Source organism: Eleutherodactylus coqui, chromosome 1 (assembly GCF_035609145.1).
Source record: "Eleutherodactylus coqui strain aEleCoq1 chromosome 1, aEleCoq1.hap1, whole genome shotgun sequence".
Taxonomy (NCBI): Eukaryota; Metazoa; Chordata; class Amphibia; order Anura; family Eleutherodactylidae; genus Eleutherodactylus; species Eleutherodactylus coqui.
Window position 1 is genome coordinate 530,515,281 of NC_089837.1, and position 25,652 is coordinate 530,540,932.

Consider the following 25,652-nt stretch of genomic DNA (forward strand, 5'->3'; position numbering starts at 1 on the left):
GAAGGTGATGAGGAGGAGGAGAGGGAGCACAGTGTGAGGAAGGTGATGAGGAGGAGGAGAGTGTGAGGAAGGTAATGAGGAGGAGGAGGAGAGGGAGCAGAGTGTGAGGAAGATAATGAGGAGGAGGAGAGGGAGCAGAGTCTGAGGAAGATAATGAGGATGAGGAGAGGGATCAGAGTGTGAGGAAGGTAATGAGGAAGAGGAGAGGGAGCAGAGTGTGAGGAAGGTGATGAGGAGGAGGAGGAGAGGGAGCAGAGTGTGAGGAAGGTGATGAGGAGGAGGAGAGGGAGCAGAGTGTGAGGAAGGTGATGAGGAGGAGAGGGAGCAGAGTGTGAGGAAGGTAATGAGGAGATGGAGGAGAGGGAGCAGAGTGTGAGGAAGGTAATGAGGAGATGGAGGAGAGGGAGCAGAGTGTGAGGAAGGTAATGAGGAGGAGGAGAGGGAGCAGAGTGTGAGGAAGGTAATGAGGAGGAGAGGGAGCAGAGTGTGAGGAAGGTAATGAGGAGGAGGAGAGGGAGCAGAGTGTGAGGAAGGTAATGAGGAGGAGGAGAGGGAGCACAGTGTGAGGAAGGTAATAAGGAGGAAGAGAGGGAGCAGAGTGTTAGGAAGGTGATGAGGAGGAGGAGAGGGAGCAGAGTGTGAGGAAGGTGATGATGAGGAGGAGAAGGAGCAGAGTGTGAGGAAGGTGATGAGGAGGAGGAGAGGGAGCAGAGTGTGAGGAAGGTGATGAGGAGGAGAGGGAGCAGAGTGTGAGGAAGGTGATGAGGAGGAGAGGGAGCAGAGTGTGAGGAAGGTGATGAGGAGGAGAGGGAGCAGAGTGTGAGGAAGGTAATGAGGAGGAGGAGAAGGAGCAGACTGTGAGGAAGGTGATGAGGAGGAGGAGAGTTTGAGGAAGGTAATGAGGAGGAGTAGGAGAGGGAGCAGAGTGTGAGGAAGATAATGAGGAGGAGGAGAGGGAGCAGAGTGTGAGGAAGGTGATGAGGAGGAGGAGGAGGAGGAGAGGGAGCAGAGTGTGAGGAAGGTGATGAGGAGGAGGAGAGGGAGCAGAGTGTGAGGAAGGTGATGAGGAGGAGGAGAGGGAGCAGAGTGTGAGGAAGGTAATGAGGAGATGGAGGAGAGGGAGCAGAGTGTGAGGAAGGTAATGAGGAGGAAGAGAGGGAGCAGAGTGTGAGGAAGGTAATGAGGAGGAGAGGGAGCAGAGTGTGAGGAAGGTAATGAGGAGGAGGAGAGGGAGCAGAGTGTGAGGAAGGTAATGAGGAGGAGGAGAGGGAGGAGAGTGTGAGGAAGGTAATGAGGAGGAGGAGAGGGAGCAGAGTGTGAGGAAGGTGATGAGGAGGAGGAGAGGGAGCAGAGTGTGAGGAAGGTGATGAGGAGGAGGAGAGGGAGCAGAATGTGAGGAAGGTGATGAGGAGGAGAGGGAGCAGAGTGTGAGGAAGGTGATGAGGAGGAGAGGGAGCAGAGTGTGAGGAAGGTGATGAGGAGGAGAGGGAGCAGAGTGTGAGGAAGATGATGAGGAGGAGGAGGAGAGGGAGCAGAGTGTGAGGAAGGTAATGAGGAGGAGAGGGAGCAGAGAGTGAGGATGGTAATGAGGATGGGGAGAGGGAGCAGAGTGTGAGGAAGGTAATGAGGAGGAGGAGGAGAGGGAGCAGAGTGTGAGGAAGGTAATGAGGAGGAGGAGAGGGAGCAGAGTGTGAGGAAGGTAATGAGGAGGAGGAGGAGAGGGAGCAGAGTGTGAGGAAGGTAATGAGGAGGAGGAGGAGAGGGAGCAGAGTGTGAGGAAGGTAATGAGGAGGAGGAGAGGGAGCAGAGTGTGAGGAAGGTAATGAGGAGGAGGAGAGGGAGCAGAGTGTGAGGAAGGTAATGAGGAGGAGGAGAGGGAGCAGAGTGTGAGGAAGGTAATGAGGAGGAGGAGAGGGAGCAGAGTGTGAGGAAGGTAATGAGGAGGAGGAGAGGGAGCAGAGTGTGAGGAAGGTAATGAGGAGGAGGAGGAGAGGGAGCAGAGTGTGAGGAAGGTAATGAGGAGGAGGAGGAGAGGGAGCAGAGTGTGAGGAAGGTAATGAGGAGGAGGAGAGGGAGCAGAGTGTGAGGAAGGTAATGAGGAGGAGGAGGAGAGGGAGCAGAGTGTGAGGAAGGTAATGAGGAGGAGGAGGAGAGGGAGCAGAGTGTGAGAAAGGTAATGAGAAGGAGGAGGAGAGGGAGCAGAGTGTAAGGAAGGTAATGAGGAGGAGGAGGAGAAGGAGCAGAGTGTGAGGAAGGTGATGAGGAGGAGGAGGAGGAAAGGGAGCAGAGTGTGAGGAAGGTAATGAGGAGGAGGAGAGGGAGCAGAGTGTGAGGAAGGTAATGAGGAAGAGGAGAAGAGGGAGCAGAGTGTGAGGAAGGTAATGAGGAGGAGGAGAGGGAGCAGAGTGTGAGGAAGGTAATGAGGAGGAGGAAAGGGAGCTGAGATTGAGGAAGGTGATGATGAGGAGGAGAGGGAGCAGAGTGTGAGGAAGGTGATGAGGAGGAGGAGAGGAAGCAGAGAGTGAGGAAGGTAATGAGGAGGAGAGGGAGCAGAGAGTGAGGAAGATAATGAGGAGGAGAGAGAGCAGAGTGTGAGGAAGATCATGAGGAGGAGAGGGAGCAGAGTGTGAGGACGGTAATGAGGAGACGGAGGAGGGGGGGAGCAGAATGTGAGGAAGGTAATGAGGAGATGGAGGAGGGGAGGGAGCACAGTGTGAGGAAGGTAATGAGGAGACGGAGGAGGGGAGGGAGCAGAATGTGAGGAAGGTAATGAGGAGATGGAGGAGGGGAGGGAGCAGAGTGTGAGGAAGGTAATGAGGAGACGAAGGAGGGGAGGGAGCAGAGAGTGAGGAAGGTAATGAGGAGAGGGAGCAGAGTGTGAGGATGGTAATGAGGAGATGGAGGCGAAGAGGGAGCAGAGTAAGGAAGGTAATGAGGAGGAGGAGAGGGAGTAGAGTGAGGAAGGTAACGAGGAGGAGGAGAGGGAGCAGAGTGTGAGGAAGGTAATGAGATGGAGAAGCAGGACAGTAAGCAGGTAATGAGGAGGAGGAGAGGGAGCAGAGAGTGAGGAAGGTAATGAGGAGACAGAGGAGGAGGAGAGGGAGCAGAGTGTGAGGAAGGTAATGAGGATACGGATAGGGGGCAGAGGGAGGGCAATGAAACAGAGGAGGAGAAAAGGGAGCATGGTGTGAGGAAGGTAATTAGGAGATGGAGGAGGAGGAGAGGGAGCAGAGTGTGGGGAAGGTATTAAGATGGAGGAGGCGGAGAGGGAGCAAAGTGTGGGGAAGGTAATGAGATGGAGGAGGAGGAAAGGGAGCAGAGTGTGAGGAAGGTAATTAGGAGATGGAGGAGGAGGAGAGGGAGCAGAGTGTGGGGAAGGTAATGAGATGGAGATGGAGGAAAGGGAGCAGAGTGTGAGGAAGGTAATTAGGAGATGGAGGAGGAGGAGAGGGAGCAGGGTGTGGGGAAGGTAATGAGATGGAGGAGGAGGAGAGGGAGCAGCGTGTGGGGAAGGTAATGAGGAGATGCAGCAGAGTGTGAGGAAGATAATGAGGAGGAGGAGAGGGAGCAGAGTGTGAGAAAGAAAATGAGGAGGAGGAGAGGAAGTAGAGAGTGAGGACGGTAATGAGGAGGTGGAGAGGGTGCAGAGTGTGAGGACGGTAATGAGGGGATGGAGAGGGAGCAGAGTGTGAGGAGGTAATGAGGAGGAGGAGAGGGAGCAGAGTGTGAGGAAGGTGATGAGAGGGAGCAGAGTGTGGGAAGGGTAATGAGGAGAGGGAGCAGAGTGTGAGAAAGGTGAGGAGAAGGAGGAGGAGAGGGAGCAGAGTGTGAGGAAGGTGATGATGATAAGGAGGAGAGGGAGCAGAGTGTGAGGAAGGTAATGAGGAGATGGAGGAGAGGGAGCAGAGTGTGAGGAAGGTAATGAGGAGAGGGAACAGAGTGTAAGGAAAGTAATAAGATGGGGGAGCAGGAGAGGAAGCAGAGTGTGAGGAACGTAATGAGTAGATTGAGGAGGACAGGGAGCAAAGTGTGGGGAAGGTAATGAGGAGGAGAGGGGGCAGAGTGTGAGGTAAGTGATGAGGAGAAGAGGAGGAGACGGAACAGCGTGTAAGGAAGGTAATGAGATGAAGGAGCAGGAGAGAAAGCAGAGTGTAAGAAAGGTAATAATCAGGAAAAGCGGGAGCAGAGTGTAAGGAAAGTATTAAGGAGATGGAGGAGAAGGAGGAGTGGGAACAGAGTGCGGGGAAGGTAATGAGGGGATAGGAGAGGGAGCAGAGTGTGAGGAAGGTAATGATGAGACAGAGGAGGAGAAGAGGGAGCAGAGTGTTTTTGGAAGGTAATGAGGAGATAGAGGAGGAGGTGAGGGAGCAGAGTGTGAGGAAGTTAATAAGTGGATGGAGGAGGAGAGGGAGCAGAGTGTGAGGCAGGTAATGAGGAGGAGGAGAAGAGGGAGCAGAGTGTGAGGCAGTTAATGAGTGGATGGAGGAGGAGTAGAGGGAGCAGAACATGGGGAAGGTAATTAGGAGATGGAGGAGATGGAGCAGAGTGTGAGGAAGGTGATGAGAAGGATAGGAGTGTGGAGAAGGTAATTAGGAAATATAGGAGGAGAGGGAGCAGAGTGTGAGGAAGGTAATTAGGAAATATAGGAGGAGAGGGAGCAGAGTGTGGGGAAGGTAATGAGAGGAAGCGGAGTGTAAAGAAGGTAATGAGATGGAGGAGAAGAGGGTGCCGAGTGTGAGGAAGGTAATAAGGAGACGGAGGAGGAGAGAAAGCAGAGTATGAGGAAGGTAATGAGATGGACGAGGAGAGGGAGCAGAGTGTGGGGAAGGTAATGAGATGGAGGAGGAGAGGGAGCAGAGTGTGAGGAAGGTGATGAGGAGGATAGGGAGCAGAGTGTGAGGAAGGTAATGAGGGGACGGAGGAGAGGGAGCAGAGTATGAGGATGGTAATGAGCAAATGAAGGAGAAAAGGGAGCAGAATGAGGAAGATAATGAGGATAAGGAGGAGGGTGAGAGAGAGCAGAGTGTGAGGAAGGTAATTAGCAGAGGGAGCAGAGTGTGAGGAAGGTAATGAGGAGAGGGAGTAGAGTGTGAGGAAGGTAATAAGGAGATGGGGGAGGAGGAGAGGGAGCAGACTGTGGGGAAGGTAATGAGATGAAGGAGGAGTAGAGAGAGCAGACTGTGGGGAAGGTAAAGAGATGGAGGAGGAGTAGAGAGAGCAGAGTGTGAGGAAGGTAATGAATGGAGGAGGAGGAGAGGGAGCAGAGTGTGGGGAAGGTAATGAGGACATGGAGGAGGAGGAGAGGGAGCAGAGTGTGAGGATGGTAATGAGGAGGTGGAGAGGGTGCAGAGTGTGAGGACAGTAATGAGGAGATAGAGAGGGAGCAGAGTGTGAGGACGGTAATGAGGGGATGGAGAGGGAGCAGAGTGTGAGGAGGTATTGAGGAGGAGGAGAGGGAGCAGAGTGTGAGGAAGGTGATGAGAGGGAGCAGAGTGTGGGAAGGGTAATGAGGAGAGGGAGCAGAGTGTGAGAAAGGTGAGAAGGAGGAGGAGAGGGAGCAGAGTGTGAGGAAGGTGATGATGATAAGGAGGAGAGGGAGCAGAGTGTGAGGAAGGTAATGAGGAGATGGAGGAGAGGGAGCAGAGTGAGAGGAAGGTAATGAGGAGGAGGAGAGGGAGCAGAGTGTGAGGAAGGTAATGAGGAGGAGGAGAGGGAGCAGAGTGTGAGGAAGGTAATGAGGAGATGGAGGAGAGGTAGCAGAGTGTGAGGAAGGTGATGATGATAAGGAGGAGAGGGAGCAGAGTGTGAGGAAGGTAATGAGGAGATGGAGGAGAGGGAGCAGAGTGTGAGGAAGGTAATGAGGAGAGGGAACAGAGTGTAAGGAAAGTAATGAGATGGGGAGCAGGAGAGGAAGCAGAGTGTGAGGAACGTAATGAGTAGATTGAGGAGGACAGGGAGCAAAGTGTGGGGAAGGTAATGAGGAGGAGAGGGAGCAGAGTGTGAGGTAAGTGATGAGGAGAAGAGGAGGAGACAGAACAGCGTGTAAGGAAGGTAATGAGGTGAAGGAGCGGGAGAAAAAGCAGAGTGTAAGAAAGGTAATAATCAGGAAAAGCGGGAGCAGAGTGTAAGGAAAGTATTAAGCAGATGGAGGAGAAGGAGGAGTGGGAACAGAGTGCGGGGAAGGTAATGAGGGAATAGGAGAGGGAGCAGAGTGTGAGGAAGGTAATGATGAGACAGAGGAGAAGAAGAGAGAGCAGAGTGTTTTTGGAAGGTAATGAGGAGATAGAGGAGGAGGTGAGGGAGCAGAGTGTGAGGAAGTTAATGAGTGGATGGAGGAGGAGTAGAGGGAGCAGAACGTGGGGAAGGTAATTAGGAGATGGAGGAGATGGAGCAGAGTGTGAGGAAGGTGATGAGGAGGATAGGAGTGTGGAGAAGGTAATTAGGAAATATAGGAGGAGAGGGAGCAGAGTGTGAGGAAGGTAATTAGGAAATATAGGAGGAGAGGGAGCAGAGTGTGGGGAAGGTAATGAGAGGAAGCAGAGTGTGAAGGAGGTAATGAGATGGAGGAGAAGAGGGTGCCGAGTGTGAGGAAGGTAATAAGGAGACGGAGGAGGAGAGAAAGCAGAGTATGAGGAAGGTAATGAGGTGGACGAGGAGAGGGAGCAGAGTGTGGGGAAGGTAATGATATGGAGGAGGAGAGGGAGCAGAGTGTGAGGAAGGTGATGAGGAGGATAGGGAGCAGAGTGTGAGGAAGGTAATGAGGGGACGGAGGAGAGGGAGCAGAGTATGAGGATGGTAATGAGCAAATGAAGGAGAAAAGGGAGCAGAGTGAGGAAGATAATGAGGATAAGGAGGAGGGTGAGAGAGAGCAGAGTGTGAGGAAGGTAATTAGCAGAGGGAGCAGAGTGTGAGGAAGGTAATGAGGAGAGGGAGTAGAGTGTGAGGAAGGTAATAAGGAGATGGGGGAGGAGGAGAGAGAGCAGACTGTGGGGAAGGTAATGAGATGGAGGAGGAGTAGAGAGAGCAGACTGTGGGGAAGGTAAAGAGATGGAGGAGGAGTAGAGAGAGCAGAGTGTGAGGAAGGTAATGAATGGAGGAGGAGGCGAGGGAGCAGAGTGTGGGGAAGGTAATGAGGACATGGAGGAGGAGGAGAGGGAGCAGAGTGTGAGGAAGGTAATGAGGAGGAGGAGTAGAGGAAGCAGTGTGTGAGAAAGGTAATTTAGGAGGAGGAGTAGAGTGAGCAGAGTTTGGGGAAGGTAATGAGACGGAGAAGGAGAGGGAGTAAAGCGTGGGTAAGGTAATGTGGAGATGGAGGAGGAGGAGAGGGAGCAAAGTGTGGGGAAGGTAATGAGGAGATGAAGAAGGAGGAGAGGGAGCAGAGTGTGGGGAAGGTAATGAGGCGATGGAGGAGGAAGAAAGGGAGCAGAGTGTGAGCAAGGTAATGAGGCGATGGAGGAGGAGGATAGGGAGCAGGGTGTGGGGAAGGTAATGAGATGGAGGAGGAGTAGAGGGAGCAGATTGTGAGGAAGGTAATGAGGAGGAGGAGGAGGAGAGGGAGCAGAGTGTGAGGACGGTAATGAGGAGGAGAGGGAGCAGAGTGTGAGGAAGGTAATGAGGAGGAGAGGGAGCAGAGTGTGAGGAAGGTAATGAGGAGGAGGAGAGGGAGCAGAGTGTGAGGAAGGTAATTAGGAGATGGAGGAGTAGAGGGAGCAGAGTGTGAGGAAGGTAATGAGGAGGAGGAGTAGAGGCAGCAGAGTGTGAGGAAGGTAATGAGGAGGAGGAGAGGGAGCAAAGTGTGAGGAAGGTAATGAGGAGGAGGAGTAGAGGAAGCAGTGTGTGAGGAAGGTAATGAGGAGGAGGAGGAGAGGAAGCAGTGTGTGAGGAAGGTAATGAGGAGGAGGAGTAGAGAGAGCAGAGTGTGAGGAAGGTAATGAGGAGATGGAGGAGTAGAGGCAGCAGAGTGTGAGGAAGGTAATGAGGAGATGGAGGAGTAGAGGGAGCAGAGTCTGAGGAAGGTAATGAGGAGGAGGAGTGGAGGCAGCAGAGTGTGAGGAAGGTAATGAGGAGATGGAGGAGTAGAGGGAGCAGAGTCTGAGGAAGGTAATGAGGAGCAGGAGTAGAGGGAGCAGAGTGTCAAGATCTTGAGAAGTATTAACATTTTGTATATTGTAATTCTTCCCATCCAGTTTAATTCTTGAGTGGCTAGTCTTTTTAATTCCTTTTGTATTAACCTCTCCCTTGTGAGTTCTCGCTCCTCTGCTCTTGCACGGGAGCTAATGTCGCTGGCTCTCTCACAGAGTGGCCAGAAAGGGGGCAGAGCAGCAGCAGGTGATTTCTCTCCTCTCGCTCCCTCGCCCCTCTCCTTTGAGACAATACAGCGGCTGTTCAGTACTGAATGGCCGCTGATTCCACTGAAAGAGGAGCAATCAGCTGATCGTCCATTGTTTATGCAGCATATACGATGGACGATTAGCTGATCGCTGCTCGTTCAATTTAAATAGCGGGCGATCAGTAGTGAACGGCCGCTATGTTAAGGCAATGGAGAGGGGCGTGGGGCGGGAGGAGAGAAATCTGCAGCCTCCCCGCTGAGAGCTAACGATACTAGCTCCCGTGCAGGTACACGGGAGCTAGTATGTGCGGGGACGAGTGTCGGGCATTGTTTGCCCGACACTCGTCCCGTCTACAATGGCCTCTACCTGCAGTTGCTTGTGTCAGCTATCTCTCTATTCCACCAGTGTGTCTCTCCAGTGGTCAGGCAGTCATGCAACAAGATATATAAATGGGCTGATGGTGAAGTGCATTGGCTAATCTACTCTCTGGTACAGTATGAGGTTATCGTAATTTAATGCAAACCCCAATGATATCCAGAGAGTCAGCAAAAACAGTTAACTCACGCTTTCTCAGGCATCCAAAATGGAATAACAGAACATGATTTCACTCAGTAAGGTGACTCTCCCTCTGGTAATCTCTGTGGTAACTCCCTCTCTCTCTCTCTCTCTCTCTCTCTCTCTCTTAGGTAACTCTCCCACTCTCTATGTGGTAATCTCTGCGGTAACTCTCTCTCTCTAGTAATGATATAGTGTCCCCTATATCAGACCCAGTAGTGATAGTTTTAGTACTAAGGGCACTGTGGGTATCAATATTACTACTGAAGCCACTGTGGGGGACACTATTACTACTGAGGCCACTGTGGGGGACACTATTACTACTGAGGCCACTGTGGGGGACACTATTACTACTGGGGCCACTGTTGGGGGTCACTATTACTACTGAGGGCCACTGTGGGGGTCACTATTACTACTGAGGCCACTGTGGGGGACACTATTACTACTGGGGCCACTGTTGGGGGTCACTATTACTACTGAGGGCCACTGTGGGGGTCACTCTTCCTACTGAAGCCACTGTGGGGAACGTTTTTACTACTGAGGCCACTGTCGGGGTCTCCAATACTACTAGGGCCACTGTGGGGGTCAATATGGCTACTAGGGCCACTGTGGGGGTCACTATTACTACTGAAGGCCACTGTGTGGGTCACTCTTACTACTGAAGCTAATGTGGGGAACATTTTTATTACTGAGGCCACTGTGGGGGTCACCATTACTACTATGTCCGCTGTGGGGGTCAATATTGCTACTAGGGCCACTGTGGGGGTCAATGTTACTACTGGAGCTACTATGGGGGTCATTATTATTACTGAAGCCACTGTGGAGGACACTATTACTACTGGGGCCACTGTGGGGGTCACTATTACTACTGAGGCCACTGTGGGGGTCATTACTACTACTGGGGCTGATATAGGGGTCACTGTTATTACTACGGTATGGCCACTGGGGGGGTCACTATTACTACTGGAGCTACATTAGGGGTCACTATTACTACTAGGGCCACTGGGGGTGTCACTATTACTATTGGAGCTGCTGTGCCGGACACTATTACTACTGGGGCCACAATAGGAGTCACTATTACTACTGAGGCCACTGTGGGGGTCATTATTACTCTTAAGGCTGATATATGTTTTACTATTATTACTGAGGCCACTGTGGGGGTCACATACTACTAAGGCCACTGTACGGGTTACTATTACTAGTGAGGTCACTCCGCACATGGCAGCATACCTCAAGCTGACTTACGGTATGTTCACACATGGTGGAAATGCTGCAGAATGTCCGCAGCCAAAATTTCCACAGCAAATTACGTAGCATTTCTGCATCCAAAAAAATAGTCAAAATCTGTACCATTGGTACAGCCTCGTATCCACAGCTGACTTCATACTTTACGGCACTCCTACTCACCTCCTCGCTTGGTTTCTTGGTCAGGTGCGGTCACTACAATCCCCTGGGAACTGGAAGTCGGGGAGCTCTAACTGCAAGAAGCCTTCGGAGGAGGTGAGGAGAAGCGCCACATAGTATGACATCAGCTGCAGATACAAGGCTGATTCCCACTCAGAATCCACACCAATGGTACAGATTTTGACTATTTTTTGGGTGCGGAAATTGCTCCCTGTCCTTTTGGAAACAGCCCTTTACATTTTATAATGACGGAGGTAAAATCATACTTTGTGATAAGCCCCGCCCCTGACCACACCCCTCTGTCCCACACAGTCAACTGCAGGTCATTATGTCCTGAAACCATATGGTTGCTTTAAAGTCTAACCAGACAGAACCTGCCATAAAAAAGAGAACGGCACACGGCTCCGGGATTAAAGGGGTTGTCCTGCGCCGAAACGTTTTTTTTTTTTTTTCAATAGCCCCCCCCGTTCGGGGCGAGACAAACCCGATGCAGGGATAAAAAAAAAAAACTGGGTAGTACTTACCCGAATCCCCGCGCTCCGGTGACTTCTTACTTACCTTGTGAAGATGGCCGCCGGGATCTTCACCCTCGGTGGACCGCAGGTCTTCTGTGCGGTCCATTGCCGATTCCAGCCTCCTGATTGGCTGGAATCGGCACACGTGACGGGGCGGAGCTACGAGGAGCCGCTCTCTGGCACGAGCGGCCCCATTCAGAAGGGAGAAGACCGGACTGCGCAAGCGCGTCTAATCGGGCGATTAGACGCTGAAGATTAGACGGCACCATGGAGACGAGGACGCTAGCAACGGAACAGGTAAGTGAATAACTTCTGTATGGCTCATAATTAATGCACAATGTACATTACAAAGTGCATTAATATGGCCATACAGAAGTGTATAGACCCACTTGCTTTCGCGGGACAACCCCTTTAAGGCTTCTGGATCGGTTGTGAGTCAATGGCATTATAATCAAACAAAGTTGACCCAAGTGGTCCGGGGAATCGGTCTTCGTATCGCAGTGAGACTGTGTGAGGCGTGCTGCTGCATGGTGCAGAAGGGAGGGCGCAGCCGGTCATCCCAGCCACCTGATGCCATCCGAAATCTCTCTACATTCTGAAGTAATAGCTAACAAGATGCTATCAAAGAGATTGACAACCGCCAGGTAGGACAAGATGGCGGACCTGCACGTCTGGGCAGTATGCATGCAGGTGGCCATTAAGGCTCATTCACATGAGGGAATTTGCGCAGCTAACTTACATGGGCAAAAAAATCGTGTTTATTAGAACCAATGGATTCCTATGGAAACGCTCTGACGAAGGAATTTTAGACACACAAAAAAAAATCATCCCTAAAAAGATGAAACATCGGACCGGACCTACCTTTAGTGCGATGCGCAGGAGTGGCCATAGACTCCTATGGGAGCTTGGGAAAAAAGGGAGGGGGAAGGGAGTTTAGCTGCGTCCAAGGCTGGGAAAAGAAAACCCGTGCCTGGAGTTTGGACATTAGAAGCCATTGGGGGGATTTCTACCGACCGAGAGAATTGCGAACAGCAGCGCTTTCTTCCTGCAACGCGCCGCACCACATTGTGTGAATGGGAGAGTTTTATGCGATTGACGCTCTTGGAAAATCAGTCAAATCTAAGCAAACTCCAGCAGCACACAAGCAGAAGCAGGCAGGTGACTAATGCGACCCGGGCTCCAGATCCAGAATAAGGCATATTTTGCTCTTGGACAATCACTACATTTTTAGCGCAGTTAGCCGTAATTTTTTGCACCGCTATCTTGGGCCCAATTTTCATGCTCGTGTGAAGGAGGCCTTAAAGGGGTTGTCTCGCTCCGAAACGGGTTTTTTTTTTTTTTTTTGCATAGGCCCCCCGTTCGGCGCAGGACAAACCCAAGGGATGTATTAAAATAAAAAATATATATTACTTACCCGAATCCCCGCTCTGCGACTTCTTCCTTCTTCCTACTTCTTCCTTCACCAAGATGGCCGCCGGGATCTTCACCCACGATGCACCGCGGGTCTTCTCCCATGGTGCACCGTGGGCTGTGTGCGGTCCATTGCCGATTCCAGCCTCCTGATTGTCTGGAATCGGCACACGTGACGGGGCGGAGCTACGATGACGACGCGGTGACCAGCTCTCCGGCACGAGCGGCCCCATTCACCAGGCAGAAGCACGGACTGCGCAAGCGCGTCTAAAAACGCCAGAAAACAGCGAAATTAGACGGAGCCATGGAGACGAGGACGCCAGCAACGGAGCAGGTAAGTGAATAACTTCTGTATGGCTCATAATTAATGCACAATGTACATTACAAAGTGCATTAATATGGCCATACAGAAGTGCATAACCCCACTTGCTGCCGCGAGACAACCCCTTTAAGTAGATGTGCGGAGGGCGTTAAAGGAAGGATCTGACCTAAAAACTTTGTAATTAATCAATTGATGTCATGCCGGAGCCGGTTCTATCTCCTACATGTGTAAGATGGGGCCACGTAGTCACATGATCCAAAGCAATCTGGGGAGATCATGGAGAAAAGTCTGTGGACCGTGAGAAGTGTCATGTAAACTCTGTAAGACTAATACCGTGTTTCCCCGAAAATATGCTGCTTCCTCGTGCTCCAGAGCATGTGCGGTGTGCTGCTGCCTCGTGCTCCAGAGCATGTGCGGTGTGCTGCTGCCTCGTGCTCCAGAGCATGTGCGGTATGCTGCTGCCTCGTGCTCCAGAGCATGTGCGGTGTGCTGCTGCCTCGTACTCCTGAGCATGTGCGGTGTGCTGCTGCCTCGTACTCCAGAGCATGTGCGGTGTGCTGCTGCCTTGTGCTCCAGAGCATGTGCGGTGTGCTGCTGCCTCGTACTCCAGAACATGTGCAATGTGCTGCTGCCTCGTGCTCCAGAGCATGTGCGGTGTGCTGCTGCCTCGTACTCCAGAGCATGTGCGGTGTGCTGCTGCCTCGTACTCCAGAGCATGTGCGGTGTGCTGCTGCCTCGTACTCCAGAGCATGTGCGGTGTGCTGCTGCCTCGTACTCCAGAGCATGTGCGGTGTGCTGCTGCCTCGTATTCCAGAGCATGTGCAGTGTGCTGCTGCCTCGTGCTCCAGAGCATGTGCGGTGTGCTGCTGCCTCGTACTCCAGAGCATGTGCGGTGTGCTGCTGCCTCGTACTCTACTCAGTGCTTCACATAGAAGGTAAAACCCTGAGTGAGAAGCCTGCAATCCAGCAGCAAAATCTGCCAGTCTGAACGCTCCGTACGAGCACTAACGACCTCAGCCGTGACATCTTGTTCACTTTCATTCATTTGAACAGTTTTTTGAAGGATAATCACTCTGCCTAATAGCACCCTAAAGGTTCCTTTATACGGGCCGTCCCACAGACTGCCGCCCGACTCTTACGTAGTCGTTCAAGTGAATGGAGGCGGAGCTGATGTGATCGTTCCCGCCAACCAACAACGGCCATAAACAGGAGTTGCTCAAGCATGACCCGACCGTCGTGTGGTCTTCAATTCTGCTTAGAAACAAGCGGCGCTGATAGGTGAGGGATTTGTTGCGCAGTGCCACGCGGGCGGCTGCGTGTACAAGGGACGATTATCGCTCAAAGTCATCGTTTCCAGTGAGAATTCAGGTTATTATTGCACAGTTCTTATTGTAAAGTGCCCTTTAAGGTGTTCACACACATTAGATAAAAATCATCAGATTCAGGTGTTTTACGTTGGGTCAAGATCTGATGTGTATGGGGGTCTCCCAGCTCTTCGCAGGTGGCACATGTTGGCACATGAGGATCAGGCATATTGAATTTCAACAGTTTGATCCTTGTGTTGTCAAGAAATAGGCTGCTGCCCGATGTGTGAAGAGGATAGATGTCTGCTGGTGGCTTACAGCCATTACACTGAAGACACATGCGTGCTCCACCAATATAGCAGAAGGAGTATGCCTCTCCTGTTTGAGAAACGTTACTTCAAATGTGTCACCCAACTGTCTCCAACCGGCTGATGCTGAAATGTTATAGTATGCTGCGCTCTTCCATGGAGTCGTCAGAAGACCTGTGTGATGCTATTGGTGGTGAGACCTCGTTCCCCTGCAGGACATTACTGGGACCACAACTTCATAGGTTGAATGCTGATCATAATAGATCAGTCAATCTGCTAAATAAGTCACCCCCCATTAAATGTAATGAGTAGTCACTTGTGATGCCGATTTAGTAAGATCGTATACGAGTATTCCATGTAAGATGTTCCTCCAGATGTGATTTTGCACTCAGTCCTCCTTGTCTTCTCTCAGGCTCCTCAGGTACAGGACTCACCACTATAGTTGTCCTGAGACCACGATGGTCCTTCTCATCAATGACCCTCCGAGGATGAAGAAGGACAGAAGCCACAAGGCTTCCAGGATATTAGAGCTCACCCTGGAGATCATCTCCTTGATAACCGGAGAGGTGAGAGTTTCCCATGAGTCCCTCTTATCTCTATTACTCCAGCAGGTGATGACTGGGAAGGTGAAGGGTTCTTAGACTCCATGTAGTGATCAGTGTCTCTCCATACACAGGATTACACAGTAGTGAAGAAGTTGTCTGGTCAGTGTGTGGCCCCCCGTGTGTCAGGAGGACGGAGCCGGACCCCGAGCCCCATCACCGAGCCTCCACCTCACTCACTGATACATGAGCAGAAGCTCCTAGAACTTACCACCAGGATGACCGAGCTGCTGACCGGAGAGGTGAGCGCTGCCAGGAATGTGGGGCATTATACAATAACGCCAAGGAAGGGTCTGGGTGATGACGGTATATTGTGTTGTCAGGTTCCTATAAGGTGTCAGGACGTCACTGTCTATTTCTCCATGGAGGAGTGGGAGTATGTAGAAGGACACAGGGATCTGTACAAGGACGTCATGATGGAGGACCACCGGCCCCTCACATCACCGGGTAAGAGGAGACCTTCCTGATTATAGAGGAGACATCAGGTATGAGGGTCACCTAGACTCCCCCCCCCCCCTTCCCCCCCATCATCAGATCATCACATATAGACAATGTATTCAGTCACTGTATATATTTCCTATAGATGGATGCAGTCAGAGAAATCCACCAGAGAGATGGCCCAGTCCTCCATATTCCCAAGACCCACCGGATCATCAGGTAGATGGAGCTGAGATTCCTGCAGATCCTCTATAGATGGATGTAATGAAGCTTTATAGTAAACCTCTGTGAATTCGAAGGGCAATATAATCTTTTCCAAGACTTAACTATTGATTACCTTTCCTCAGGTTCACTGCCTGGAAACCCCGCTGATCAGCTTTTTGGCGGGCTCGCTGTCAGTCAGAAGTAGACAGTTCTATCCACATTACTTCGGTGTAGATTGGTAGTGCAGGTGCTACTACCATTGAATTCAGTGAAACTGCATGCCTTGCCCACCTTGACTGCTACAATGTGGCCAGAGTGTTTTGCTGCCAGCGGTATCCACACTGACAGTGGGCCCAGCGAGCAGATTAGCAGGGATCCAGAGCCGCAAACCCAAATAATCAACTATTGATGACTTATCCTGAGGACAGCTCATAAATAGTAAAGTCCAGGAAAACCCCTTTAATCTTACTGCTGTACAGATCATTAGTGCCGCCTCATCTAGAACATACAGTTCTGGGCTTCAGAGTCGTCTAAGAGCGGACATGATTATACAATAATACAAGAAGTCCGGTTAGGGGTTTTTCTCAGTAAAGTCACCACAGAAGACAAGAGCAACTGCTGTGTGGCCGGAGGATGAATAATGTAAGAACCGGTGATGATGACCGGCCGCCCACTTCATGATGGACTCCGATCATTTCAGGCCGGACAATAACAGAAACATTTCTGGTGACGTGTAAAATACTTGGATGACTGCTGATCCCGTCTGATTGAGGAGATTCTTCTTTTAGGGTAGATTGGTTCTTGGCTTCTGAGGGATTCTGACCTTCTCCTGGATAGTAGATAATATGGGGTCTTCTTTCTTATGTCCTTAATGTGATATCTTTGCAGGAAAGTTGTGCTGGAACGCTGAGTGGACTCGGAGCGCCCCCATCAGTGACTGGTAAGAGCCTTTCATAAATCTTGTGTATCACAGACTGACTTTCCTTAGAACACTCTACCAGCTCTCCAATGGCGAAGGTGTATACGGCATTAAGACCTGGTGGTCTTCTCTGTTCTCCCAATGGTGGAGGTGTTTACGGCATAGATACCGGCTGGTCTTCTCTGATCTCCAATGGCGAAAATGTATACGGCGTAGATACCTGCTGGTCTTCTCTGATCTCCAATGGCAGAGATGTATACAGTGTAGATACCTGCTGGTCTTCTCTGATCTCCAATGGCAGAGATGTATACAGTGTAGATACCTGCTGGTCTTCTCTGATCTTCAATGGTGATGTACACGGCGTAGATACCTGCTGGTCTTCTCTGATCTCCAATGGCGGAGATGTATACGGCGTAGATACCTGCTGGTCTTCTCTGATCTCCAATGGCAGAGATGTACACAGCATAGATACCGGCTGGTCTTCTCTGATCTCCAATGGCGGAGATGTATACGGCGTATATACCGGCTGGTCTTCTCTGCTCTCCAGTGGCGGAGATGTATATGCTGTAGATACCTGCTGGTCTTCTCTGATCTCCAGTAGAGGAGATGTATACGGTGTAGATACCTGCTGGTCTTCTCTGATCTTCAATGGCAGAGATGTACACGGCGTAGATACCGGCTGGTCTTCTCTGATCTCCAATGGCGGAGATGTATACGGCGTATATACCGGCTGGTCTTCTCTGCTCTCCAGTGGCGGAGATGTATATGCTGTAGATACCTGCTGGTCTTCTTTGATCTCCAATGGTGGAGATGTATACGGCGTAGATACCTGCTGGTCTTCTCTGATCTCCAATGGTGGAGATGTATACAGCGTAGATACCTGCTGGTCTCCGCTGCTCTCCAATGGTGGAGATGTATACGGCCTAGATACCTGCTGGTCTTCTCTGATCTCCAGTGAGTTGGATCAGGTGGTCTCAACATGTTGTTGTACTATAAGGCTCAGGGGAATAGTATTTGATCTCCATTTCAGGCTGCAGATATGTTGACTGGACATTTCTATATTGGAGTGCAATTGTAGATTCAGAGTAAAGGTTTCTGGTACCATAAGAGGACACTTTCCCGTATGAACTTACACTTTACAGCTTTTGTTCTTAGCTTTGTATTTGGTTCCGCCATGCACCAGTATCTAAGGAGTATTGGGGTCCTTGGACCAGTCATTAGGTGATATTGGTGTACATGTACCAGCTTTAGTGAGTACTTGTATTGTCCTCATCCTGTCAATGTAATTGTAGAGTTTCTCATCGTAGGCTTGAGAGTACATTGATGGGATCTGGTGGAGTAAAAGGCACTTGGCTTAGAAACATTGTAAAACCCAAAGGCTATGGAATAGATAACGGAGTGTCTGGTTGGGGGGTCTATCTAATGAGGTTTTTGTTAGGAGGGAAGGGGGTCTGTCCGATGAGGGTTTGATTACAGGGGGTCTGACCGATGAGGGTTCGGTTACAGGGCATCAGTTGAGGGATGGTTTTGATGGATGGATAGGGGTGGGGATCTCCAGAGGATGGGTTAAGCAAAGGTGAAGTCCTGGATGGAGAGTATGAAGGGTAAAGTAGAGAAAGTCTTGTGCAGAAGTTATATTCGGATTAGTAGGAAATGTACAGAGGAGACAAGTTGCAGTGAGGTTTGTAGGTGAGTATGAAGAGTGAGAACTTTATGGGGTCAGTAATTATCAGGAAGTGAAGGGGATGAGAGAGAGAAGTAACAACAGAGGAGAGATTGATAATGTGTGCGGAGAAGAGTAATAGTGGGATCTATGTAGTACCAGTGCAGGACCTTCGTGAGCTACACTGCATTACCCCCAACCTTTTCTAAGCAGTGCAACCAGCCCAAGATAGGCTTCCCTCAGTAGGGAACCAGCCCAATAGCTTATTCTTCGATAGTATGTTAATGGTAGCACTGCACCCCCTTCCCTTTTCACTAAGTAAAGCCCCTTAAACGTTGCCATGCACATTTAGTAGAAGTAGGTTGATGGTGATAGTTTGTTTCATTCAAACTGGGAATACGTGAATGGGTGATCTTTCATCTGACTATTGGATAAAAATGTTTCAAACAATGGCAGCCATTCATTGGTAGGCTAAAACTATCATTCATTGTAATATTTCATCTGATAAAGGATCATTAAATTGTCCATCTTTAACAGCTTTAGCCCTGTGTATGGGCACCTTAAGGCAAAAAGTTCAACTCAATTCATGACAGATGTTTTCCAATATCTAGGCCTATCAAGAAAACAATGGAGCGGTCATTCCAGTTCTCTACTTAGGGCCCTTTAACGCAAGCTGATAAAGCATTCAGATTCCTGCATGTAGCTGGGAATCTTAACGATTATCGTTCATTGTAATTGCATGCCCTGACTAAACAATTAATTCTTTCACTTCTCGTTCGTCGTGCCATTTCAGTTTGCATGCAGAAAACTGAATGACTGACCGGCCCATGTAAACAAGCAGTCAGTCACTTATGAACGACTGTCTGCTTACTATGAATGGAGGCGGACAGGCTGTAATGGCCCACAGCCCGCTCCGCCTCCATTCAATCAGTAATGCTCGCTCCTTTGTAAAAGCACAGGAACGATAATTGCTGGGACAACCTGTTGGGCATCTGCACCCAACAGGTCGCCCCATGTAAAAGGTCCCTTACTGAGATAACCCTGCACATAAACTTTTCGCTGTGCAGCAGGTTGAAAACTGAGATCATTCTGGCCCTCAAGAGACTTGTTATCTGTATCTTGATGCACATTGTATGGATTTTGTAAAAATGTTTGGTTTCCGAACATTTTTTTTCTTCTTCCAGGTGAGGACGGGATGAGTGACTCGCAGGAACATCTCCTCTTATCTCCTTGTTATGAAGTAGAAGATAATCAATCACGGGTTGGAAAAAAAAGGACAGCAGATAGACTGGGTAACACTTTTGCATGTTCTGAATGTGAAAAAAAATTTAAAAAGAAATCGAATCTTTCCAGGCACAAGAGAAGTCACACAGGGGAGGAGCCATTTTCATGTCCTGAATGTGGGAAATGTTTTGCCCAGAAACCAAATCTTGTGATACATCGGAGAATTCACACAGGAGAGAAACCATTTTCATGTCCTGAATGTGGGAAATGTTTTACCCAGAAACCAAATCTTGTGAAACATCAGAGAATTCACACAGGAGAGAAGCCATTTTCCTGCCTTAATTGTGGGAAGTGTTTTAAGGTTAAGTATCACCTTAAGATACATCAGAGAACTCACACAGGGGAGAAACCATTTTCTTGTCCTGAATGTGGGAAATGTTATACCCAGAAATCAGATCTTGTGAAACATCAAATAATTCACACAGGGGAGAAAACATATTCATGTTCAGAATGTGGTAAGTATTTTGATCGAAAATCACATATCGTGAAACATCAGAGAATTCACACAGGCGAGAAACCATTTTCATGTTCAGAATGTGGAAAATGTTTTACCCACAAATCAAATCTTGTGAAACATCAAAGAATTCACACAGGAGTGAAGCCTTTTTTATGTCCTGAATGTGGGAAATGTTTTAGCCAGAAATCAAGTCTTATGGAACATCAGAGAATTCACAGAGGGAGAAAATCATTTTCATGTCTTGAATGTGGGAAATGTTTTACCCTGAAATCACATCTTGTGACACATCGAAGAATTCACACAGGGGAGAAGCCATATTCATGTTCAGACTGTGGGAGATGTTTTACCCAGAAATCAACTCTTGTGAAACATCTAAGAATTCACTCAGGGGAGAAACCAAGGTAATGATCAGACTGCAGGAAATGTGGGGGGTGTGGAGATGCCTTGTAGGACCTGCTGCCTTCTGATGTAGAACTTACATGTCTGACTACAATACAGAAAGCCATTGCTTCTTAACACAGAGAGCCTTTTGGTCTGATTTCAGTGATGGCTATTGTGTGGTAATGGCCTGAATCATCATCCGTAACTGTCACTGTAACAGAGAACTCCAGGATGGGGGATATCAGGGGTTTGTATGGAACAATCAGAACCATTTCCACAAAAACATTGTTAACAGTAAATGTCACTGCAGTTATTAAAGAACATGAGTTTCTGTAAAAAGTATCTATACTTCTCTAAACTAAATTGTTTTATTTGAAAAACTACTGGAAATGACTTTCTAAATGTTAATAAAAATTAAAGCAGCACTGTGATTCCTGATGCTGTGACGTGTGCGCTGGTAATTCACTGACTCCAACATGAAAGTCACTGCCAGAGTTGAGCTGCAAGTTTTCGGTATGCACAGCGGCGCTACCTCGGGTAGTTGGATAACACACCATTGTATTCCCAAAATGTAAGTTCTTGAGAAAAGTGCCAAGATTCCACTGCGTAAGGATAAACGGTCGTTGTGACAACTTGGGGTTGGTAGCTCATCGGATCCCCATCTTTCCTCCGCCGAATGGATGGTCACACCAGTAAACCACGTCCAGCTCAGACGTTTAGTAAAACTTGAGAAATCATAAATAATAAAGTCTTCACACTCTAGTTACTTGTCATAGTGTACACAAATACAAAGAAGTTGCTGGCCATCTAGCGTCTAAATAACACGTTGTCAGGACTCAAACCCGGGACCTCTTGTGCTCCATTAATCAACTCTCTCCCCTGGGCTATTCAGGGTTTGGACAGTTCCTTTGGTGAAACCTAGCCTTGTTCTATGTTTCCTTGCTCCTGCTAAATCCACTTCCTGTCTCTCTGTCCTGGCTCCACCCTGCTACTAATTAGGACTTCCTATAAAAGCCTGAACGTGTCTCAGATGCAGTGCGTGATTATTCTGCTCCACCACCTTGATCAAGCTCCTTTTCCTCCTGCTCCTCTGTGATTGTACTGAAACCTCCTGCTGCTGACCTTTGGCTTCCATTTGACCACACTTCTGTCTCATCCCATTGTACTGCATATCGATACCTCCTGCTGCTGACCTCTGGCTTCCATTGGACCACACGTCCGTCTCATCCCATTGTACTTCATACCATGACTTCCCAATAATGACTCCTAGCTTTCTTGACTACTCTCCAGTCACTGGGATGACTACTACGCTTGCAGCTCCAATCCAGCATCGGTAAGACATAACACATTTTTTAATCCTGTCTACCTTACAGGCCAAGTGTTTTAAAACATAGTATGAAAGTCTAACACATTATAGCCTTCCTGGGTGCCTAGCTAGGGGCTGTCCACGCCTCTCAGGTTTCACTCTCCTCAAAAGTAATCTCCAAATGGACCTCTAGGGACAGAATTTACCAGAATGGACACCGAGTTAAGCAACTTGGAGGTATTTCTGTCTTGTAGCCCTACCTAACCAGGTCACAGTTCTCATCGAACCAGCCTATAGGACCCCCACCATGTTCTTTAAATTAAGCTGTCAGTGCTAAAGGAGCAGCAATATTCCTAGCAGCAGCTTCACTGGCACGATTTGATATCAAGATTAAACAATAAAGCAACATCGGGCATCCTAGTGGACCAGAGCTGAGAGCAAGACAGAAGTAGACAGCTTCAGGTGAATATCAGTGGTCAGTAGAGTAGCAGCTACAGGGAGTTTCTTTTGAAGCGAAGCCTGGTAATTTCTTACTATTTGTTTTCTGGATTATTCTGACTTGGCTCCAAGCCTTAGGTAGAAGACATTCTCACTATGACTTGTGGACCATATTCGCACCAAGAAATGTTGTAGGACAGTGTCAGTTCAGAAGAGGAGGTGTGTAAGTAGAATCCAGAGAGGAACATTTCAGGCTGAAGTTATTGTCAATTTTTCCAACAATCATCAGGTTAAAAGATGATGTTTTGGCAGAACAGAAGATGACTCAACATGAGGTGAAATGAAAGTAAAGCACAGGAAGGGATAGGGAGATGTGATTTCAGTGCCCAACTCCAGGGATTTATAAAGGACAAACTTGATAATGAAGCAAGTAGTCATAACAACAGAACAGCAATATCACAGTAATTGAATTCTCAGGTTGTGGGACATGATAGGGACAATATCTCACAAGACTGAATGCTGACATCTGCATTACTTCTTAGCAAGCTTAAAGTTGCCACAGAAGAGATTGAAAGTGGCCACAGCTGAACTCCAAGCACTTCTGAACCCGTCGGTCCACGTTTTGATAAATGAGTTCCAGGAATGTGAACTGCATGCGAACATGTGTTGCCCCCTATAAAACACTGCATCTGTGGCAGGAAACAGGACACATCTGCGATGAACATTAGACTCCTGAAAATGAGTGCACTTCTGCTCAATTTAAAAGCCAAAATAAGGGTTTTCGTTTGAGTCAAAAGGGAGAGAAAATGGCATTTACTACGTAGGTTTGGAAATGGTATCACAGTACTTATTTGTATAGCTCCTTTATATGACAGAAACCATATAAACTTACCAAGTGCAGTGCCCACAGGTCGGTGGCAGGGTTCAAATTGACAGAGAGGGCAGTGGCTCTGCTCTTCCCCTTCACACCTAAAATCGCGGTTGCATGGAAAAACCACATGCAGTGTGAATGGTGGTCCAATTTGGCGTTTGCCGCTACCCAGAAAGTCGGGCAGGAAAAGATGCTGGTTTTGTTAAGTTTGTGACGCCAATCCGTATGTAGGCCATGGCCTACTCTGGACAAAATAATACATAACAAAAATGGGAAAAAAATAAATAAAAAGGGAACTGGTCCTATCTTTCTGGAGAGTAGTGTGGTACCTCAGTGCAGATGGTGGATTGGTGGGAAGGGACTCCAGGAGACAGGGTTAATGGTGAAAACAGGATAACAACTTTATTGGCAGAGAGAGGTCTTCAATTAGGATGATTTTTACAATTGAAACTACGTTTCTTTAAGATGGATGATTTCAGTTACATACATTGACCATTTCTTGACATCTTCATGAGATCAGGACAAGAGCACATATCAGTTCACATTAGTTTATCTTCCTGCTTTTCTCCTTGGCTTTCACTCTAAAGATCTTCACTTTTTTTTCTCTCTGTCCCTTTCATGCAAACTTGTGGATACTACTCACACTTTAACTCCTTCCTACTGCATTGGCTTTTATCTGGTGTTTCTTCCTCTTCCTCTCCACTCCTAGACTCTTCTTTCTTCTCTCTCCCCTAGCTCCACCCTCCCTCTACTCTGGCTTTCTCTATTATTTTGCTAGGTGATGGGAGACCTAATGGGGAGGGAGACCTGACAGGGAACAAAACACAGTGGTGAATAAATAGACAAACATAAATGCAAAATATACATTTTAATATTTATAATAAATGAATACATTTACATCACAAGTGGCCATAAAAAAGTGCTGTAGAGACCCTAATCCAGGTCACTACCCTAAGCAGTGTGATGCAATTCAGCAGCACAGTAAATGCTGTTCAAAAAAAGTAATTATTAAGTTCTACAGCTAATAATGGCATAATTTTTCAAGCATGACCTAAAAATGGCTGGTGGTGTTCAAGGCACAACCCTCAATTTGGTCACTGCAACATTTTCATGATGATTTTCCACTTAAGTTACTCAAAGAGGGGAGACAGATGACTAGCCAACTTTTCAGACTTGTGAAATGGTGCCCTTAGATACTCATATCATGGAACACGAGACCACCAGCTTAGATACAGCTGGAATGGACTGCGGATAAGGCATGGAGTCACAGTTTACAGAAGGACAGCGCACCTGACAGAGCTACTTCAGACAATGTGCTTGCCATTTATTGAGGAAAAAAAATGAGTACAAAAAGTCACCAATAGGTGGTGCTAACCCCTTTAATTTTACTAGCAACATAATACCGTTACGAGGGACGAGGAGCTATACACAGTCATGCAGTTAGATAAGTGCTATTTGAACACTATCACCAGTTTTTGAGGTATAACCATTGGTAATGCAGCAATGATTGATATTTTGGTGACAGTTAACCTGGAGGGGTATGAAGAACACAGCAGTCCAGCTGTGTTCTTCATATTCCACACAAAGTAGACATCTGTATACCAGCTCAGCGCTCTGCGAACAGCTATAATATGAAGAACACAGCTATCCATCTGTGTTCTGCATACCCTGCTCAGAGCGCTCGGCTGTATAACAGCTGGGCGCTCCGAGCAGAAAACAGCTGGATGCAGAAGACAAGTGGCCCTGTTTGTCTTTTGCATCCCCCGCTCAGAGCGCAAGGTGATCGCTCAACGTTTGAGCGATCACCTTGCACTTAAAGGCACATAACGATTATCGCTCAAAAGTCCTTTGAGCGACTACTTTTGAGTGATAATCATTGATGGGCCATCAATTCTGTTGTCCTGGAGAACCTTAGATGCAAATATCAAATGGAAAGGGGGAGGTATATCTAAAGAAAATATATTCTGCAGTCAGCAGAAACTGTAGGGCAAGTGTCAGAAAAGCTAATAATGCATTGAGGCTTGCAAGAGAGGTCAAAAGTAAAAGGATTTGGGGGATATTTCAAAAGCAAAAGAAAAAGTTAAAACCTGTTAAAGGATGTTTACAGAATGAAAACGGTGAATTGGTTAAGAATGATGTTGAGAAGGCCGAACTTTTAAATTCCTATTTTGTATCTGTTTTCTCTCAAAAAGTAAATGTAACATTAACTGATCTTCCCTGTGCTACTGGGGGAATAAAAGAATGCAGACTATCTATAAGCATGGATATGGTGAGGGAACACTTAGCTAACTTACATGAATTCAAGTCTGAAGGTCCAGATGAATTACATTCTAGGATACTAAAGGAAGCAGCGGAGGTAACTGCTGAACCTCTCACCGCAATCTTTGAAAATTCCTGGAGAACAGGAGAAGTCCCAGAAGATTAGACAAGGGCAAATGTTGTCCCTATCTTCAAAAAAAGGGAAGAAGGTGGATCCAGGAAAGTACAGGCCTGTGAGCCTGATTTCTATACGGAAAAAGCTCTTGGAACAAATTATAAAGCAGCTGAAAATCTGTGCCTTTTCTGTGAAAGCTTGGGACATTATGCCTTAAACTGTCCCAATAAGTTCCAAGGACTCTCGCCCTAGCCAACATCAAAACCACGTCTGATCCAGCCTTCACGAAACAAGGGGATGCCACCAAGCACACCTTTACACCAGTAGTTTAAGACGTTGTGAAAACCCTTCCTCCGCTCCACCGTTTTGTCCTTCCAATAGAGATCTTAATTGTTAATTAAGAATTAAGAAAATACAGTGCTCAGTAATATTGGATTCAGGAGCAGGAGGAACTTCATGGACTTAAAATTTGTTCAACAAATCATTGGACACCGGGCTTATGCCCATACCAATTGATATGGAAACTGTGGATGGGTCACACTTGTCCTCGGGACCTGTCAAACAGGA

The 25,652-nt window shown here is 48.2% G+C and overlaps 1 protein-coding gene across 2 annotated transcripts in view; it reads left to right on the plus strand.

The window, feature by feature from the left end:
• Window positions 1-20,517, plus strand: part of LOC136591048 (gastrula zinc finger protein XlCGF57.1-like) — a 48,014-nt gene extending 27,497 nt beyond the window's left edge. The window contains exons 1-7 of one of the 2 annotated variants that reach the window (XM_066588469.1): window positions 10,332-10,385; window positions 14,561-14,714; window positions 14,825-14,992; window positions 15,074-15,197; window positions 15,334-15,407; window positions 16,281-16,332; window positions 19,159-20,517. In XM_066588469.1, coding sequence (XP_066444566.1) covers window positions 14,607-14,714; window positions 14,825-14,992; window positions 15,074-15,197; window positions 15,334-15,407; window positions 16,281-16,332; window positions 19,159-20,120 — 1,488 coding nt within the window. In that variant the 5' untranslated portion in view covers window positions 10,332-10,385; window positions 14,561-14,606 and the 3' untranslated portion in view covers window positions 20,121-20,517. Of the gene's footprint in view, window positions 1-10,331; window positions 10,386-14,560; window positions 14,715-14,824; window positions 14,993-15,073; window positions 15,198-15,333; window positions 15,408-16,280; window positions 16,333-19,158 lie in introns of those variants that run through there. The other variant, XM_066588468.1, reaches the window with a different exon arrangement.
• The last annotated feature ends 5,135 nt before the right edge of the window (window positions 20,518-25,652 follow it).